This window comes from Sardina pilchardus, chromosome 15 (assembly GCF_963854185.1).
Source record: "Sardina pilchardus chromosome 15, fSarPil1.1, whole genome shotgun sequence".
NCBI lineage: Eukaryota > Metazoa > Chordata > Actinopteri > Clupeiformes > Clupeidae > Sardina > Sardina pilchardus.
This window is the reverse complement of record NC_085008.1, coordinates 13,042,209-13,063,256: the sequence shown is the minus strand read 5'-3', so window position 1 is coordinate 13,063,256 and position 21,048 is coordinate 13,042,209. Positions and strand designations below refer to the sequence as shown.

The 21,048-nt window shown below is 41.1% G+C and overlaps 1 protein-coding gene across 1 annotated transcript in view; it reads left to right on the top strand.

Moving 5' to 3' along the window:
- The first annotated feature begins 3,038 nt into the window (after positions 1-3,038).
- arhgap39 (Rho GTPase activating protein 39) overlaps positions 3,039-21,048 on the top strand; it is a 33,085-nt gene continuing 15,075 nt past the window's right edge. Inside the window, exons 1-3 of the mRNA XM_062556502.1 lie at positions 3,039-3,152; positions 10,369-10,731; positions 11,972-13,085. Coding sequence (XP_062412486.1) covers positions 3,142-3,152; positions 10,369-10,731; positions 11,972-13,085 — 1,488 coding nt within the window. The 5' untranslated portion in view covers positions 3,039-3,141. The remainder of the gene's footprint in view (positions 3,153-10,368; positions 10,732-11,971; positions 13,086-21,048) is intronic.

Sequence of the window (21,048 nt, the reverse complement as noted above, 5' to 3'; positions counted from 1 at the left end):
AGTAGTGGCGATGCTAACGTTAGCTAGCCAATGTTAGCACGTTATTCAGTCAGTGGATCCAAGGTGTTTGTAACGCTACTACCAAATTACACCCAATAAGTAACATGGCTATAATATGAAGCTACCCTAAATTAGTTAATAAGATGTTGTTTGCCATGATTATTACCGTCAGCTACGTGTGTTGGGCAGAGACTACTTCGCTGTAGCCTAGCTAACATTATGCTAGCTGATAAACCTCAGCTGCACCACAAAGCATAATTTTGTTACTTGTCTGCTAACATTACCTACAGCTGTTATGCTAATGTTAGTTCGTTGTAAAAGTTCGTTTTGTTTCTGTTCAGCGGTTCTTATACCCAGTGAACACAAAACTGTGTTTTTTATGAGTCTGTCTTTGTGTAGATTTAACATGAACAGATATTGTAAGTTAATGTTAACTTAGCTTAACTGCTAGCTAATATAGCTGTCATGCTTGAGGCTGAATGAAATCGTCAGGCAGAATATTCATTCATATCACAAAGGGTATGTCTCTGTGTGGACTTTTAAAATCCGTCTGGATTTCTTTTTAAAATGCAGAAGTTAAAAACAGATACATACCTTCCGAAATCGCCTGATTTCCATTGCATTTGTTGGTAGCAGCTGCTGGACTGGACGGTTGAAAGAATATGTCTACCGATTTTTTTCTTCAACCTCTCAAATAACTATGCAGCTGTGTTAAATTCACCCAGGTGCTGGGCAGTGTGCTCCACATCAGGTGGGGGAGAGGAGGGGCACAGTCCTAAATGGTCAACCCAGCAGCGCTGTACTATCAACCCAACAAGCTGGGTTACAGAAATGACCCAATACGAGTTAAAACAACCCAATAAAATGACCCAGCAGCCTCAACCCAGCGGTTTGGTTGAAAAAATAACCCAGCATTTTTTAGAGTGTGCATCTGAGCCCATAGACCTCTGAAGTTCGCCTACAAAAAAGCCACCATCTTTGCCCAAATAAGGAGATCCGGTAGCCTATCTTGAGATTTTTTCTATGGGAAAATAACATGGGGATTTTCAATTATCGCACCTGTTAAACTCTCGCGGGGATGATGACATTGGAAATGCAGACGTTTTTCACTACACAGTTTTGTCCACTGCTGTCTAGTGGATACTGTGATCTTCGGTAGGTGAAGACGCCACACTCTGATCTTTGCTACCCCAGAGCTAACTTACCATGCAACTTGCCATAGGCAGTTAGCTTCAATTAACTCCCGGATCTCCTTATATGGGCAAAGATGGCAGCTTTGGATCCTTTTTGTAGGCGAACTTCAGAGGTCTATAGACATTTGACAACCTGGAGATAACATTCTCTAAACGTTATTAGTAGGTTGCTGAAAAACGAACCATAGGGGAACCAAAAGCTAACGTTACTGAAAGTTAGCAGAACGTTATTTGCTTGCTGGGAGACAGCCACACCTGTAGACTACTTCGGGAATATCCTGTCAATCCTCCTATTACAGGAGAACCCAAGAGGTAAAAAAAATATGATGATATGCAGGAATATCTAAGGAACAATATTACTCTATATTTTTTGAAAAAAAATATTTCAAATAAGCTGGAAATTGCGATTAACCATGTGTCCAATAGAGTGGACATCATGCATCACTGACCATATTTTTCACACAGGTCATGTGGTTGATTCATCTCTTATAATGACTATTTTGGTTGCAATTCAGTGCATTTTGGGTATATTTATGTTAGTTTATACATTGTATGCATATTGTATGCATATTATTCATAATTTATGCATAATTGTGGATTTTTATGCATAATAGTTGTAGTTTGTGTTTCTATAAAATATAATTTTATCATATTTTTAGACCACAAGTGCAGCAAATAATAGGTAAGACCCCTCTGACTCCAGTGATGATCAGTATAGTGATGAAAATGATGATGAGTGGCTGCCAGAGAACAATAAAGGCATGGACGATGAGGATGATGGATGAGATGCAGAGATTTAGGATGCAAAGAGTTAATAGGATTGATGAACTGATGATTGATGAGCATAAAATGAGGTTAATTTGAGAAAAACTCAGTTTGTTTCATTTTTACATTAGGTTTTCACTTTTATGTTTGAGGTCCGAGGTGCATGTAGTCCACTGTAGTGGACATGTTTGTAACTTCCTGAAAAACTCATATATATATATTTTTTTTGAATATTTGTCTTTTTCATGTCCTAAGCAGAGTAAAAACACATTACAAACAATTTTGACCCAGGCTTCATAATTCATGCATCAGAGGGTTAATTTGTCTTTTTTTTTTTTCTGAAGTTGAATGGACGCTTGAGCACATGGAATTTCCATACATATAAATGCTTATTTAGGCTATGAGTACATGACAATAAACTTTGAACTTATTTATAACAGCACATAGGCCTAGCTACATTAGGCTACATTGTGACTGTGGTGTGTGGTAGCCTATGGCATACAGTATTCAGGCTTTTCATCTAGCCCAATAGTTATTTTTACTGCAGTTTGAGATATCTAAAGAAATGCTGTTTTCAATTTTAAAAGATAATTAAAATATGCATCTACACATTAACAATTATTTTTCACGTAGGCTATCAGTCGACAGGCATAGCATTCTCTGCAGTGATTCAATGACCTACTGTGCACATGCTGGCAAAATGCGTAACCCATAAACGTCTTCATGCTGGTCATAGCCTACACAGCATGATGTCATGTTTCACTGAGGCATCTAAAGCCATGCATCCTTCTGGTGTAAGGAATCCTTTCCTTTGGCAAGATTTGGGAAAGATTCTTGAAAGATTGCAGTCTTTTGAGTAAGGCGTGAATGGGGGGCCATTAGTTAGAAGACTCCAACCTTTCAGGAATCTTTCCCCAATCTGTCTGCTGATATAGCCTATGGGTCGCAGCATTACTTAAAATCACATGTTTTCTCGCCCTGATTGCATGAGGGCATCTTCAAAAATCCTACGTGCTCGTGCCCCTAATAGCTTGCGTGACGTAAGGCTGTCAGAAGCGGATGAGACTACGTGCTCCATCAGCCTGGGCGAAATGAAGTGGGTAATATGATGGCGCATCCTTAATGCCATGGCTCTCGGTCTTTGGATTATTCAGCCCTAGTTTTGTCGGCGAAACGACACGAAATGGCGGAGAGGTAATGACAATTATCAATCTTTAATACTAATAAAATGTAATCTCTATGGCTAGTACTAACCACCCTGGCTGGGGCAGGCTTGGACCAGAACGTGTAGGCGCGCGCACTTAATTTCATTGGCGCGTTCCTGCTGTTGTCATAGGCTAAGGGAATCTCTGCAGGTGCTTTAAAATAATTTTGATTCATGCTGAGCATTTAAGATAACGTCCTTGAAGAATAATAGAAAACCCCCCATACGTTTTTACATGATAGAGGATTGTTGCCTCTTGTATCATTCTCGGGGCTGAGTGGGATAGGCTACACCCCAATTGCCCTGTCCACGAAAGAAAACGCTCAGTGTCAAGATGCTATGGTCACGTATAGCTGGCTTTCTCAAATGTCATCTGACAAACACAAACGGCAGTTAGGCTATCGTTGGTTGTCAGAAATGGCGGATAGTGTTGCCTGTAATTTCAGGAGAATGCCCACGTTTCAGAACTGGTGGCGGCGTAGCCTAGCCTGTAGGGTCACGCATAGGCTGTGACAAGCCTACACCACTGGCATTTATGTCTATGTCTACCAACATTCTACACCGGCCCAGTAAGGATTTCCCGTGAACAATTAATGTAGGCCTAATTGCAAAAAAATGAGAGGTATAAAGATGATCAGTGAAGAGCGAGTGTCCGGTCTGCAGTAGGCACTCTAGCTCTTACGTTATGTGAGGCTGTTTTTGGTCCGACACACGGGGTTCATTGAAATGGATGTCTTCATTAATGTGGCACACAACAACACACTGATGTAGACCTGACGATTTTTTAAAGTGAGGTTGCCTGACTCGTAGCATGCTGCTTATTTTTGATGGTGCACATGAGAAGTCGCGACTGCCCATGACGAACGCTGCTAACCGCAAAGTAGGCTATTGCTCGCTGCAGAGATAGGTGGGGCAGTGGCACACACAGTAGAGTGGAGATCTAGACTTTTTATACATGAAAAGGTCATATCAGCAATGTCACTGAAAGCATTTGTTGTTTGAAAAGCTTAAATGGATTATTATCCATTTAAATCATGATAAGGCAAGAATGTACTGTATTTAAATGCACAGTCCTAGGTGTGTGCATAGGTAACTGAATGTTCAATGAAAAAGAACAGCAATGAAACCAATATTTTTCTCTGGAATCACTAGTTATCACAACACATCATAAACACCTAAGTGCTTGATTCTGACTGTGTCAGAGAATGCATGAAGGGGAAGCGAGCCCTTTAATGATAGACTAAATCTGAAGTGTCAAACATCAGACCATCAGGACAGCTGAGCAAATAAACATATTTAAACATGAAGGCCTACATCTAAATAGGTAGCCAGGCCTACTACTCTACTTTAGCATGATACACTCATTCTTTGGCTCCTTGCATTTATTCAGACAGGACAGTGAAGAGTGACCGGAAACAAGAGAGAGATGGAGGTGGACAATTAAATGGTTGAAAAATGACACTGGGACCCGAATGTGTTACAGACTTTGCTGTGTAGCAGGATATGCTTGAGATAACACATCGAAATGTAAAACACAACCTACTGACTAATCAGTTCTCTATGAATAATGCCCTATTCTTAGAAGATCCCATAGACCACGGATAGTGGGAGGCTATCTTGGTAATGAATACAGTATACACACCATGAGAATGCACAAGCAATCCATTAATTTGGGCCAGATTTCCTTTCTGACTTTGACTGTTGGGATTGTGTTGCTTTTAGCCTCAGCTATTCATTTAAATTTCTCATTATTTGAAATATTAGCCTATTTACTGTCTCCTTGTTATGCCTCTCCATATTTGTGATTGGTAATCTGGTGGCATCAATGTCCAACACTGCCTCTTTTATAGATAGATAGGTAGATACTTTCTTGATCCCCAAGAAGGGGAAATTCAAGAAAAACATGCTGAACATGGCCAGTTGGGTTATTTCTAACAGCCCACTAAACATGGGGGAGAGCGGGGAGAATTAAAACACTTTTTAAATTAAGCTTGATTTACAAAGCGATCGAAAGCTATTTTCAGCTTTGAAGAAAACGGCAAAAGGAATTATTACAGCAAAAGTGGGATGTATGGAATATTTAATTTCCTCCTAGTCAGGACGATTGAAACAGCATGGTGGATGAATGAAACACACAGTTAAGCTATAGGCCTATACAATTCCCACAACTTCAGTATTTTACAACATATCATGAATGATACTCCCTAAAGGTGTTTTAGATAGATTATTGCAGGCCTACAAGTCTTACTGAATGTCTGTTAACAACTCAATGTTATTATCATGTGTGTATGATATGGTTATTGAAGTATCATGCATTATGGGTGATTCTTCCATTTCTATAGCTTGAACAGTGCGTATTTGCATTTATATCATGTTTCTATTATTATAATAAATAATGTATATTAATGATCACCCTGTTTGATCAGTTAGTTTGACATTTTGATGTTCTTGCACAAGAACTGGCAAACTAGTAAGCTAGCTGCCTATACATCAGAGTGGAATCTGTAAATTATTTCATTCTTAAACTTCAGGAGAAAAAAAACTGTTCCAACTGTTCCAATTCTAATTCCCACGCCATTTCTGCACATAGCGTAGGCCTATACTATACCCAAGCTAGGCTACCACATAACAGTGACAAGCCCTGTAAATGCGCACTTTCCCTCCTGTGTCTCTGCCGGATTTGAACGTTCCTCTAGTTTCTCTCAACAGAGCTACAGTACTTGCTCACTGAAACTGAATGTTTGAGCTTCCATGTGAGGCAGACTTAAATGGTAGCCTGACGATTCTAGTCAGAATGTGAGTCTGAAACTGCTCCATTGTGCTGTGGCTATGGGGCGTGTTTCAAGCTATACAGGGCGGGGGGATTGCTCTCCACTCATTGGATAGACCCAACCAAACAGAACGAAATAGCCTGAAACAGCCTATAATAGCTTATATCCTGGTCCTTTTTGACAGTTATTGCGCTGTCAGCATCTTGTGCAACACCCGATAGCGAAATCTAAGACAATGAAATATGTAGCAGGGTAGGCTATTTGGAAAACATTTCCCTTCCTTCATTTTTAAAATTAATTCTTTCAATCCGTAGCCTACTACAAACATGCAAAGAACAGCTGGGGAAGGGTGTCGGAAACCCAACGAGCAAACAGATATTTCAAACAAACGGGAACAACATCACACAAACACGCTGTTTTACCTTGATGAAAGTGAAACGGAAGTTTTCCCACATATCCATATAAGTTTTCAGAAATACTGTAATCATGCGATAATCAGTGATTAATCCTCTGTTTTCGTGTAGGCTAAATGAAATGCCAAACTGCATGGAAATAATATGTAGCCACAGTGCTTCTGTTGCAAACAAAATAGTGTACTCAGATGACGTGATTGACGAGGCAACTGTTGCTCATCTGTCCATCATCGTATAAAGTCTGCCCTGACAACTTGATTGGTCCAAACAGATCTTGTTCTAGCATAGTAGCGCCACACGGGAGCGTCTATGTTCCCCGGGTCCTATGTTCCCCACTTTGTATGAGACCGGGGAACATAGGACCCTTTTTTTGGTCAATTTTAAAAAGGGTCCTATGTTCCCCGCTTTTCCCAAAAAAAAGGTCCTAAGTTCCCCGGTATGTACTGTATTGCGACCGGGGAACATAGGACCCTTTTGGGTAAAACCGGGGAACATAGACCTTGCAGATTAGCTTCGGCACGTTAGCACATCATTTTCAAGTATGGCGCCACATGGAGCATTTAGAACTAGAAACGCACTCGGAAGGCGGTTTTCCACCGAAAGCGAACCTGGTGGTGAACTGGACCAAGGATGCATCATCAACAATGGGTGTTGCATGCAAAAGCAAAAGTTAATGAGATGCATAAACGGCAGAATGATATGACCGGTTGTCCCATAAAAACGGCAGAAACAAGCTGTTTAAAATGCTAGTCAACGTCTGCAGTGCAATACTAGTTGAATCATTTTGTTTACCTCCGCCAAGGAGGTATATGTTTTCATCGGGGACCGGCGTTTATCGGTCTTTTTGTCTGTTTGTCTGTCTGTTTGTTAGCAAGATAACTCAAAAAGTAATGGATGGATTTCGATGAAATGACCCAAGGAAGAAACGATTACATTTTGGGAGTGATCCTTAATTCCGTCGGGATTCCGGAGCCGTTTATGTTTTTAGCTTAGTGGTGTAATGGCATGGTATGACCACGTGGTGGCGATCTGAATAGTTTAGGTCAAGGATTCCCAAACTGTGGTGCGCGCACCCCCTGTGGTACGCCATAGATATATATATTGTCAATATATATATCTGGTGGTACGCAAGCTGCTTCTAGGGGGTACGCGAGATGAATGCGGCTTATTAAGCATGACGCCTGGAATAGCGATGCATCAATAGAATGTGTTAATTTTGAATGTGTCGGATGGTGGGTTGTCCGTGGGGAAAACGTTTTGGAACCGCTGCACTAACTCAAGACTCATCGTGGATATAGCCTAACATTTTTTTTAAAACAACAAAAACAGAAAGGAGGGAGGCAGCAAAGCTAGGAGTTATTTCCATACCATGCATGACTTTCTACTCTGAGGCCATAGAAAGCGAAAACATAACCGCCTCCTGAGTTCAGACGGTGAAACCGATCACTCTCAAAATGTAAACGTTACTTCTTTGGGTCGTTATCGGTCTTTTTGTCTGTTTGTCTGTCTGTTTGTTAGCAAGATAACTCAAAAAGTAATGGATGGATTTCGATGAAATAACCCAAGGAAGAAACGATTACATTTTGGGAGTGATCCTTAATTCCGTCGGGATTCCGGAGCCGTTTATGTTTTTAGCTTAGTGGTGTAATGGCATGGTATGACCACGTGGTGGCGATCTGAATAGTTTAGGTCAAGGATTCCCAAACTGTGGTGCGCGCACCCCCTGTGGTACGCCATAGATATATATATTGTCAATATATATATCTGGTGGTACGCAAGCTGCTTCTAGGGGGTACGCGAGATGAATGCGGCTTATTAAGCATGACGCCTGGAATAGCGATGCATCAATAGAATGTGTTAATTTTGAATGTGTCGGATGGTGGGTTGTCCGTGGGGAAAACGTTTTGGAACCGCTGCACTAACTCAAGACTCATCGTGGATATAGCCTAACATTTTTTTTAAAACAACAAAAACAGAAAGGAGGGAGGCAGCAAAGCTAGGAGTTATTTCCATACCATGCATGACTTTCTACTCTGAGGCCATAGAAAGCGAAAACATAACCGCCTCCTGAGTTCAGACGGTGAAACCGATCACTCTCAAAATGTAAACGTTACTTCTTTGGGTCATTTCAGACCTTCCCTGAAAATGTCATCAAAATCAACCCTTCGCTTTTTGAGTTATCTTGCTAACAAACATACTAAACAAACCCAGATGAAAACATAACCTTCTTGGCGGAGGTAACCAGCTCTGTGCGCGAAGGTCTGTGTTGGGCACGAGATCTAATGCGTGTACATGTTGGTATAGGCAGGTAGGGCCTACCTATCCAGCTACAGCCAAACGTTACTCAGTGCGGGACTCCACTTGGACTCAGGTGTGCGTTCCCGAGTAACTTTCTCATCTTCTTGTTATGCGGCAAGCAAGATACAGTATGTGCATTATCGCCACTATCAGAACTGGAGGACGACTCTTTTTACAGAAATGTCCAATAACAATCGACGTGGTCCATGCGTCATTTCCTGCTTTGAAACTTGGCAGCATGGTCAGAGCCAACTGGCACCCAGGCTACTTAAATGGTACAGTGACCCAAAAAAACATTGTTAATTCAGAAAGTTTGGCAAAAGAGGAATAACTATGATGGCAAGTTTTAAAAACATTTAGGCTGCAGGCAATTCTGTATACATATCTCTTCCAAAACGCTATAAACGACTCTTTTTACAGAATGTCCAATAACAATCGACGTGGTTCATGCGTCTTTTCCAGCTTTGAAACTTGGCAGCATGGTCAGAGCCGACTGGCGCTGGATCCGAGCTCCAGTGTTCAATATGGCATGGACTATGAATTGGCCGAGTTTACTAGCCTAGCCTCTGCCATTAATTTGAATGGAGGGCAGGACAGTCACGGTTGGCACCCAGGCTACTTAAATGGTACAGTGACCCAAAAAAACATTGTTAATTCAGAAAGTTTGGCAAAAGAGGAATAACTATGATGGCAAGTTTTAAAACATTTAGGCTGCAGGCAATTCTGTAGGCTACACATATGAAGAGCACTGAAGAGCTCTTCCAAAACGCTATAAATCTATTTTTTAAAACATTAAAAAGTCATGTTGTTTAATTGTGTATTTCAGGTAAAATCAATAAAAATGCACTTGTTTTGCTTTGAGTGAGTAAAGATAAATCAACTTAACATAACCCAATAAAGTTCTACTGAAATTACTTGGAAAACAACATTTTAAAAAGTGATTTATGAAAATTCATTAAAATGGTGGATAAAGCGTTTTGGAAAAGAACTCTTCAGTTTCAGTTTCATTTTGGTGAGAGCATATTAGCTTTCCCTGGTAGTCAATGTGTTCCATTTAAGCCCATCTCATGTGTTTCAATAGGAAATAATAACTATAAAACTCTAAAAAGACTTCTGTTATCTGTTATTATCAGTCTGTCAGTTGAGCAGGAGTCTGCCATTAAACACGATCCTTTACCTGGTAAACGTCTAATGCGGTGTTGATGATGGACAGCAGTCTCTCCACCACTGACACAGTAAAGGGATCCATCTCTGTGGTAACCACAGAACCAACACATTTTATTTCACCACCTCTGTGAAGGTCTACATCTCACTTGGAGCCTGTGTGCAATGGGAAGGGCTGCTCTTTCTAGGCTTGTTTCCACTGAATGGTCTGTCACGTTCCATCTGTCACATTACAAAAAAGCAGATGATACAAAAATCTAATTAAGAACAAAAATGAAAGGAAATAAAAATGAAATAAAACAATAATTTACTAGACTAATACAAACAGTACAAAACAATCATATGCGAAAAAGTATACAAACACAACATAGTTCATCAAACATAATAGTTCAGTCAAAGTTGACTAAATACTGTATAAAAATGTTGTTAAAGATTGAAGAGCAGTATGATTATAAAGCATACATATAAAGATTCTTATGATGCTAACATTATTGTCTGAATTTTTCGTTGAATGAATACTACAGAGTCAAATACCTTTCTCCATTTGTGTGATTTTGCAGGTTAGAGTGGGTGGAAATTGTCGAGCCACGCACACGTGAGCGGATGTATGCTAACCTACTGACAGGAGAGTGTGTATGGGATGCACCGGCAGGGGTCCGTATCAAACCCAGCGGAGAGGATCAGTGGTGGGAACTGTTTGACCCTAAAACCTCTCGTTTCTACTACTATAGTGCTGCTACACAGCGCACTGTTTGGCATCGTCCCAAGTCCTGCGACATCATTCCGCTTGCCAAACTGCAGACCCTCAAACAGAACACGGACACAACCTCACAGTGTGTTGCGGTGACAGCACACTCAAGCCCTGCACACAGTGTGGTTAACTCCTCCTCACCTGAACAAGACAAAGAGGAAGAGGTTGAAAGGTATTTGAATTGTTAATTTGTATTTTGAGTTGATTCATGCCTTCTGGAGAAAAATATAATTTTAAGGTGTATTATAGAAAGACAAAAGGTCAACCTGGTAATACCTCTGTCATACTTGTCAATTCAGATCCAAAATGAATGGGGGAAATGCCCACAACTACAAACCCACATGTGTGTTCTCATATTTTCTTGTAGCTTTTTTATCCATCACCAAAATATAAGGCTAACTGTAAAATTAACTTTAAAAATATCTTTATTGGCCAATGCATGTGTACGTTTTGTCAAGAGAGTGATTACACATTTTTTATTTGGACATCTAAAAATATGAACTATCTTACTTAAAGTGCAGACGTCTGTGCAAATGTATGGATGACTTCGGTCAAGTTGGAAAGAAATGAGAATATTCGAACGAAGTAGGCTATAGGATTATGACTTCATGTCAAGTTAAAGCTGAAGATGCAGAGTTGGTTAGCTCCAATAATAGTGGGTGATTATAACAGAGTTTTCTCTATTTAACAATGTAGCCTCATGGATAAGGTAATGTCGGGAAATATGCCACCTTGTGACACTGTAATGGGGAAAAACAAAGACATATCAACTTATTGCACTAAATTTGATACTGTAATGTTAATTTGTTACAGTCTGTGTAACCCACATGTATTTAGAACTAAGCCTACTGCTGGCATTGAGCATTATGCTGTTTCACCTTATAGTGGCATTCAACCTTAATACAGACCTCAGGAGGGCATAGCTGAACAGGTGCTTAAGTCAAGAGTTGTATACATAAGAAAGGCCCAGATTCTGGTGTTGCTCCTCCCAAAATGCATAACTCCGCGCCTAAATGACAAATTTAAGTAAAGGGAGAATTTGTACAGGCTAAGAATTGCTTAGTTATGTGTTTTTTTTTTTTTTAACTTACACACCCTTAGGCACATGGGAGAAATCACCCTATACTGCACATCTTTGATGAAGTTCATAGTTATTTAGATGACTTTATTTCGCTGGAGTTTTAAGTTTAAAATAAACAATTGTGTTTGTATCCTGTGATTTTACACTTAATTCCATTAGCAAATAATTAATTAATTTGTGCTATCTACATTCCTGGGCAGTACTAATAAACCAGTAAGCAAAATGTTCTTTTTGGTTCCTTTTTTTTCCCCTTCAATTTAAGATTTATATACAGATCATGTGTGCTCTTTGGGGTATGGGATTACATGGAAATGTCTGCATTGTTTTGCAGGTTCAGAATGCTGATCAAAGTGTCAGATCGGGAGCCCAGCTATTTGTCTGAGGGGAATGGGTTCTCAGGCTCCTGTACCCTTCCACATCTCTGTCCTGATAGTACTTCTCCTGAGCCTCAGGCCTCACCTGTCCTCCATCCCGATTGCAACTCGCAGTCTCCCTACTTGAGGAGAACAGAGTTGAGCATACAGAGGCACTCATCTGGGGAATCACAACCACCCTCCCCCAGATATACCTATGAGCCCCCTCTGTATGAGGAACCGCCCACCGAATATCAGGCACCTCCTATTTATGAAGAACCTCCTACTGATATGCATCGTGACTCCTCCCATTACAGCTCTGATATGTCTCCAGCAAGGAAGCCCACCATTAGCTACCACTCACCTAAACAGAGCCACTCCCCCTACAGCCAGCTGGTGCTAACCCGGCAGAAACCGGCCAGTCAGCAAAACAATTCCAACTTAGAATTTCAAGACTACTGCCATAGTGGGCCTGACTGCGGCGCTGGGCGACAAGGTTACGCCTCTACTGAGCAAAGCTGTAGTTCTAGTGGGCGGGAGTACAGCGCAGCCGGGCGAGAGTATGTTAAGCAGCTAGTTTATGTGGAACAATCTGGCTTCAGGACTGCGGAGCATATGGCATGCTTTAACAACATGGCCAACGTGTCAGCGACAGCGCCCTTTAGTGGCTCCTTCACACTGCAGCATCCTGCGGTGGGGGGAAAGCGCAAGCACAAGTCATATAAGCCTTCGCTGGAGGGTGGGATTTTATCCCAGGAAAATGCTGAGTCTGCTTTGCTAAAGGCACAATTGGCACAGGAGGCACAACAGGCTCTGAAACTTCGTATGAGGTGGGACCAAGGCGGTGGAGCTTCGTTACAGCATAGCAGGGCCAAGGATGGCTATGAAAGTGATGGGGCTATGCCCCTTCCCTTCCCAGGTCCTGTTGTGCGAGCGCTCAGTGAAGATGAAGCACTGGCTCAGAGTGACAGTCACTGGAGGAGGAATACTCAAACCCTTGATAGACTGGCCTTCACACACAGTCTGCTCGAGAAAAGTCAGTCTGTGCAGACCAACTTGGCTTCACCCGAACCTTCGCTTCACCCATCCCAGGTAAAAAAAAAAAAAACACATCTGAAAACACTTGAACGAAAACATTGTTTCTTGTTGGCTTTAAAATAACATATGTTGATGTGACTAAGGACGTACTGGATTTTCAAATTTGACTGTTCCCTTCCATGCCTATAATGGCCAGGGAAAGGAAATGGTCATACTGTAGTAGTGACCTACTGGAACATAGCCTGACCTACAAATGGTACATAGGTCATTTTGTTTCAGATCAGATAAGGTTGAAATTAGATTGTCAGATTACTATTATCTCTATTATTCATATGCACCCCAAACTTTGTAGGGTGGAAGACAAACATGTTCCCATTATCACAGAACCATTAAAAGTTTGTACGCCATTTTCTACAAAACCCTAGCTTCGGAAAATGCAAAATGCAAAAAGAGACGGGCGGCACCTCTAAGGGCTCTATTGTGACAGTCTAACACACATGGTCACTAGCGAATGGCTTATTTAAATTCAGTCGGCTGTCCAGTCCACATTGGGAGTGTTTTCGTTATCAAATGGATAACAAATGGCACAACAAGGCATTCCTGTGTTTCTTAATCATGGGTGTGTTTTAGGCGTAACATCCTATAAACCAGTGACAGTGACATTAGTCATTCCCTAACAGCAAGCAGCGCGGCTTCAAACAGCGCATCAGTACTTTGGTCACCAGTGCATTTGAAGGAATCTGCTTGTACGTGACCGTATCTAGCAGGTATTCCACTAAACCATGCTTTACTTCACCGTGGTCTCATAGTCAACGACAAAACAGTTATACAGAGTTAGCCTACTTTCACTATCGACTGACAATAGGTTGCCATCGAAAACATAGCCTGAAAAAAGTAAAGCTTACCTCAATAATGTTTGAATGACTGAATAAAAAACCTAAGGACAATTATCCTGCCGAGGATAATGCTTACATCTCGTGACAGTGCATCTTCAACTGTGCTTCATATGTGCTATCACTTTTATCCGTTATTACCAATTTGAAATGATGGTGAATAACTACTCATTGTGACATGTATTTCTAATATCTTTATTATAATTATGTTTCCCATTGTAATTGTGTAATTTGTAATGTTTTGCATGGGTGTATGGTGGTGTGCATTCCTGTGGAAGAGAGAATCAGGGTGCATTGTGCACCTGCCCATATCACTGTAGTGCACTCTTAAAATAGCATAATGCCAACTCGCCACTGATTTCTGACCAGGTTTCCCTTGGTCAGTAGTGCAATGTGTTTTACGTAGTGTACAATATTGAGTTTTAGATAATGCCCCAGACCCCTCCTTAGATCGTCAATTGGCACACCCCTTGACGCGTTGCAAAATAAAAGAGAAGCTTATTGCAGAAAACTTGAGTCTACGATAGGAATAAGCTTTGCGTTGCGCCTTAGACTATCACAATAGAGCCCTAAGTGTTTTCTTGCAACGAAAACAAAAGTGAAACTTGGCAGAAGACTGCACCTATCCTACTTTAAATCAAGAATCTGTACGTAAAGTTGTCCTGTAGAGCTAATCTGATCCTGTCTGGTCAGTGTACACCACAGCCTTGTTTTGATTTTTGGGTGAATAAGGCCAATTGTTGATATTTGTTGGTGTTTGTTGTCTGGTTTTGTTTACGATTGGACCAAACAACAAAAAGGAATGGCCGAAGGATTTGTTGTTACCAAATCCATCATGAGAGAGGAAGGGGGTGGATCTGGGACACCAGACATTACTGTTTAGCCTTCTGGAAGTGTTGTGGGGCTAATTAATGAAATACAGATGAAGAAAGGTGTTTGCTTGATAACCCCAGTGAAATGCTCACAAGGCTGCTCTGTTGGTAATGCTTTTTTTGTGCACAAAACTTTTGTTGTCTTTGTTGCTTTGGATCCTTGTTTGGTCTTTCAGGCTATTCAGGCGCATTTGGTACCATGAAGGAAGGCCGTTGCGTATCCTGGACACATCACATAGTGTGTTTGCCAACTGTACATTGTCGTATCCTAAGTCATGTTGAGTAATTTTAAATAGGCTTGGTTGTTGAGTGACCACAATGGGAAATCCTCTACCTATTACATAAATAATAACACTTCTATAGCCTATCAATTCTATATTTTTCTTTTGATGATTTTCTCTAAACCCCATTCATTCTTTCATAGATATTTTCTCTTAGGAACCGGAACAAAAAAGTTAAAGTCTGTCTGCTGACCTGATATCAAAGCTGATCTCAAATTAAAGAGATCAGCCTTGATGGGATGCCAGAATCTCAATCTGTGGATACATTTCAATAAGTGTATTACTGATATGAACAATGATGTCTTTTAGTTCTGTTGCTACTATAGTCTACAGAAGACAGTAGGCTTTCATCAGTTCTGCCAATCAGTAGCCACGTTTATATGGACAGTTTTTTTTTGTCATTTGTGCTGTCTATTTACATGGGGTATGTTCTATTCCGATTAGGTACCGTACTCTCAAGCAATTTAGAATCTTTGATCAGAATACCATTGTTGCCTACTTTTCGTTGAGAAGATACAACAGGCAATCCGATTGAATGTATGCGTGGCTCCCATCTGCCTACCCATGCACAGGCCACAGGGACTCCATTCAGATCTGACAAGGCTCTGGTAGTGACCCCGTCCCTTCTCCCTCCTCCCCCATCTTCCCTTCCTCCCTCCAACGCCCCCAGCCAGGACTTCCCTCCCAGTTGTTTGGTGGCATCTGCTCCTTCCCTTTCCCCCTCTACCCATTCCATGGAGCCACGCTGGACTTCCCTGCACCATCAGCTTAGGCATCCATGGGTCCCATGGAACAACATTTCATTCCATGTGCCTACTCACGTATTTCATGCCTCTCATTTCATGCCATTTCATTCCATTTGCCTACTCATCATTTCATGCCTATTCAGGCCTTATCTGCCTATCATGCACACTGTGCCGTATGTGTATACAGTATTGTGTATTTGATCAGGTAAATGGTGTTCTAACAGTTTTCTTCCAGCTCCAGTCGAATTGTTGCTTAAGGCTGCCACAGATAGGATGAAACAAGCTCTTGGGCCCATGCAGCAACGGCTTGGCTGAGTTTCAGGACCCATGCAATAATGTCTCCACTGAGCCCCAAGACCCATGCGGCAACAGCTCCGCTGAGCTCCAGGACCCATGCGATAATGGCTCCACTGAGCCCCAAGACCCATGCAACAACAGCTCCGCTGAACCCCAAGACCCTTGCAACGATGGCTCCACTGAGCCCCAAGGCCCATGCAGTAACAGCTCCGCTGAGTTCCAGGACCCATGTAACAATGGCTCTGCTTAACCCATGAGACTCATGCAGCAACAGCTCCACTGAGCTCTGATAGATGCTGCGACGGCTCCTTTGAGCCCAGACATCCATCATTCCCATGGCGTTAGCTCCAGCCTGCTCATGATCTGGAATGCAGAGTTTCCACCCCAAGTCATGCAGGATGCCCACATCTATCATATCTGCGTCTCGATGTTGCATGGCAATCATTCAGATAGAGGAAATATATTTCTTGGCGGAAGAATGATTATGAATACATTGTTACATTTTTCGTTGCTGTGCCTTCGTTCCATGAAATCTTGCCGAATAGACGTAGTAATAGTTTTACAAAAGCAATAAGCTAAGTTCTAAAGTCCTGTGGATGAGAGATGCCACACCCCTTTGCGCATTACTCAATAAAAGAGAAGTGCATGGTAAAAAACTCAAGTCTACAGTAGAAATAAGATTGATTATAGACTTTGCGCAGCACTTTAGGCTATCATAATAGATTCCAAAGACTATCAATAGTAAAAACATTTAAACATATTCACTGTCTTGTAATCAATCCCCTCTATACACAATAATGTGTAATTTTGTAGTTTTGAAATAGAAAATAGCCCTGCCTCATTAGAAAATACGGACCAAACAGTTTGACTATATTGACAAACAATGGCGTCAGGACATGTCATTTTGATTGCACCGACAGTTTCATTGGTATAAATATTTACTTTTGAGGCATAAACAAAGCATTTTGTGCAAAATACACATTTTGCAGGTAATCCACTATGCGGTGCACTAATTGTTTTGAGAAATGCACTAACTGTTGTGCAAATGATGATTCTAGAAATGCACCAAAACACTTGAGAAAAACTGAAACTGTAATTATCTTGATGTTGATGTAGCTTGACTTGTCGCTGCCCAACTGGATCCGTAGTGCCTACTTGAACATCAGTTTTTGCGCTGTACAGCCTGGTCACAGTCCTAGGGAATGGCAGAAATGAGTATAAATGTCTTATATACTGACGTTTCCACTTTCCTCTGTCTCTGGCTCCTGTTGTTATACTGGCAAAGTTTAGATCATTACGCACTTGTGCTGATTGCAACCTCTGTGAAACCTCTGCTTCACAAACTTCACAAAAACTGAGAATGGAGGATGAGGACTTAGTTCCTCTTTTTAGCATGATCCTACTGTGATCCATTTTTCTTACAGATTATGTGGGAGTCTCTGGACAATTGGAGTGACCCCTTGTGATGTTTTGTGGTACAAGAGACCAGGTAGGTAGCCATCTGCATCTGCTCTGGCTGCCTGAAGTTCCAAAAGGGAGTGGCATAATTCTCTTCTCTAGCGGAGGGTTTCAAGTCGTCAAAGCAGCTGTGGAAGGATGCTTTTGAGGCCCAGTAATCCTCTGGATGATCATTGGATTTCAGTAAGCCTGAACACACTGTCTCCTGCTGCATCTATTACTTTTCTTTGCTGCTGGAGTGGATGGGCTTGTGCTGTGCTGAGGAGCTGAATGGGCTAGATACCGCAGAGGAGGTTGGTAATCATGATGACTAGTGTGTTTAATGTTTTGAGGAGGCCCTTTATAACTGTATGGCATTTTCAGGGGATTAACAGTGATGTGGACTGTCTTCAAGGTAGTGTCTTATTTCAATTAGTGTTGTGGATCTAACTTCATGAACTCATGGTTGCTGATTTTACTCTGTGTATCAACCTGTTCTGTGTAGCTCCTCGCTGCTTCACCTCTGTCCATGCCTGGCTGGTAGACTAGTGGGTGTGAAAATGGGTGGCTTTGCAGCATGTGATCAATTTGGAGCTTCAAATCTCTAGAGTGACTGGAGACTGAGATGTTGGCGTGGAGTTAACCACAGGACTTTCACTGTGATGTTCAGCTCATTGGAGACTATTTTTCTGCTTAGATATAACTGTCCACAGTCCACACGCATCCTCATTCTCAGCTGTTACTTATAATACTTTGCTTCAGAGTTTTCCGCACAGTTGTCTTTTCACCTGTTCTTTATGCAAGCTTGTTTGTAGTTCAGGTTTTTTTCCCTTACATTTCAGCCTCTTATTTTGCTAACACCAGTTGAATTTAAATGGCTTCTGCTTGAGCATGTGCTATCAAGGCCGTGGAACTCGCAACAGAAAGTTTGCATTAGTGTTGTAAGAGAATGTTTGAAAAAAGTGTGTTTATATTTGAGCAACTGAATATTAGTGATCTGGTTAGTAAAAGTCAGTTTCTTCATTATGCTGTGCCATGATGATTAATTTGCTGTTGCTTCTGCTTACAGGACTGCAGTGCAGATGTGCCTTTTTACTATTGTGCTCCTTTTAAAGTGTAGTGTCTGGCTTGTTAGGTTGGCAGATCTGATGCAGAAGTACTGTATTTTCACATTTTTTTCATAGTTTGGCTGATCCTGTGACTTATAGCCAGGTGTGACTTGTATATCAAAATACATATAATTTAACATGGAGTAAACATTACTGTCTACAGCTGTGACATGGCGCCCTAGGCCTGTGGAATGAGAACGGGAACTTGGTGAACTTGCGACAGGTCAGATATTTTTTCATAGGCTACTTAAGCCCAAACATTAGAGGGGGTTTGGGGGTGTCCCCTGGGAAAATGCATTAAATATTTTTATGCAAATGCACAAGTTTTGCACACTTTCAGTCAGAGATTAGGACAGACAGACAGACAGACAGACAGACCCCGATGAAAACATAACCTCCTTGGCGGAGGTAATTACATGATTACAAGGTCCTTAGGTTTTTTATTCAGTCATTCGAACATTATTGGGGTAGGTAAGTTGCTTTTTCAGGTTATGTTTTCGATAGTAACCTATTGTCAGGCAATAGTGAAAGTTATAGTCGTTGACTATAAGGCCACCGTGAAGTTACAGTAGTTTCACTTTGCCAATGAGTTCAAATAATAGATGAGTGCAGATGCATGTAGCTCTGCTAGGTACTCTGCTAGGTTTTAGTGAAGCATGGTTTACAAGTTAGTGAAATACCTGTTCCATATGGTCGTGTGCAAGCAGATTCCTTCAAATGTGCCAGTGACCACCAAAATAACAATGTGCTGTTTGAGTTTGCTGTTTAAAGGTAATGACTGATGTCACTCTCATTGGTTTAAAGGATGTTGCACTCAAAACACACCCATGACTGATTAAGAAACATAGGAACGCCTTGTTGTGCCATTTGTTATGCATTTGATATCGAAAACACTCCCAATGTGGACTGGACAGCCGACTAAATTTAGATAAGCTTTTCGCTAGTGACCATGTGTGTTAGGCTGTCACAATAGAGCCCTTTCTCTTCAGCATCGTCCTAATGGTTCAAACGAGGCAGATATGAAGAGGCATTGCAACAATGTCTACAGAGATACACTGTAAGGTTAGCTGCAAAGATTGTGCAGACTGTTACAATTGACTGACACTCTTGCATACACACACATTATCAAAATCATACACTGGACGCTTTAGGCTATAGCCTTTCTACATGGGTTTAGTTAATGATTGGGCTATAATAAGGCCACACTTTAATAGTGGTTGGTGTAAACCGGGACATTTTAGCGTCCTGACAGACTTTTGTCGGGACTTGGGACACACAACTCAAAATAAAACCGGGACATCTGGTCACCCTATTCTGTGTGCTATTGAATAACTTGCCTTTCAGTCTCTGTCTGTTCTTGGTCTTGGATTTTGTGAAATATATTTGTAAATAGGGGTGATATATATATATGTTTTTTCCTCTTCATGGCTATATTTTGACTGCTGCGACTTATACTCCAGATCGACTTATAGTCTGAAAATACGGTATTTCATTTTAGAATTTTTACTTAAAGAGACCCTATGCAACTTTCTGCAGGAGACGATCGCTCTTTGTTTACATCTGGAAGTCTGAGACGAAGAACCACGCTTGCAATTTATATATTTAAATATAGCCTATACATGTATACATATACACGCTAAAGCTGTCGGGGAAGCTCTGCAGAGAAAATGCAAGCATAAAACGAGCGAAAACGAACAACGAAACCGAAACCAGAGATGAAATCGCCAATCCTGCATAGTTCCTCTTTAAGCTTTGTAAAACTAAAATTAAAAAAAAATACAGCATGTGCAGGTAAGATAATTCCATTGGCAGGCAAAAGGATGTGGGGAGAATACGTTTTTGAACCCATGCTAAAGTTGACTTAAAAGAATATAAAATCATCTTTTGTAAATTGATCTTAATGCCTTAATTTAAAAAAAGAGTAAAAATCCAACCTTTAAGAACACACATTTTCTTTGTGAATGAAGAATGTATTGTAGATAAATAAATGTTCTTCCTTAAAACACTGGGGTCATATTTTAAGTATTTGACCCCTATGTTGAATTCCCATAGAGGAAGATTTTTTATACGTTTTTATTTATAATAAAGGCGAGCTATTTCATGGATCCTGATAAGTTTCCCTTGGCCTTTGAAATTAAAATAGCCCCACATCACCACATACCCCTCACCATACTTAGAGATTGGCATGGTGTTTTCAGTTAGCCTGTTAGCTGGATTGATTTGCATTGAGCTCAATGAGCATCAACCATGAACCACACATTCCATGAACCAGAACATGGTCAATGATTGTTGCTCAAATTTCATCTTCGTCTTCCTCTTCCTCCTACCTGCCCCCCTCCTCTTCCTTTTACCCCATCTCTAACACACACAATTGTCCCATGC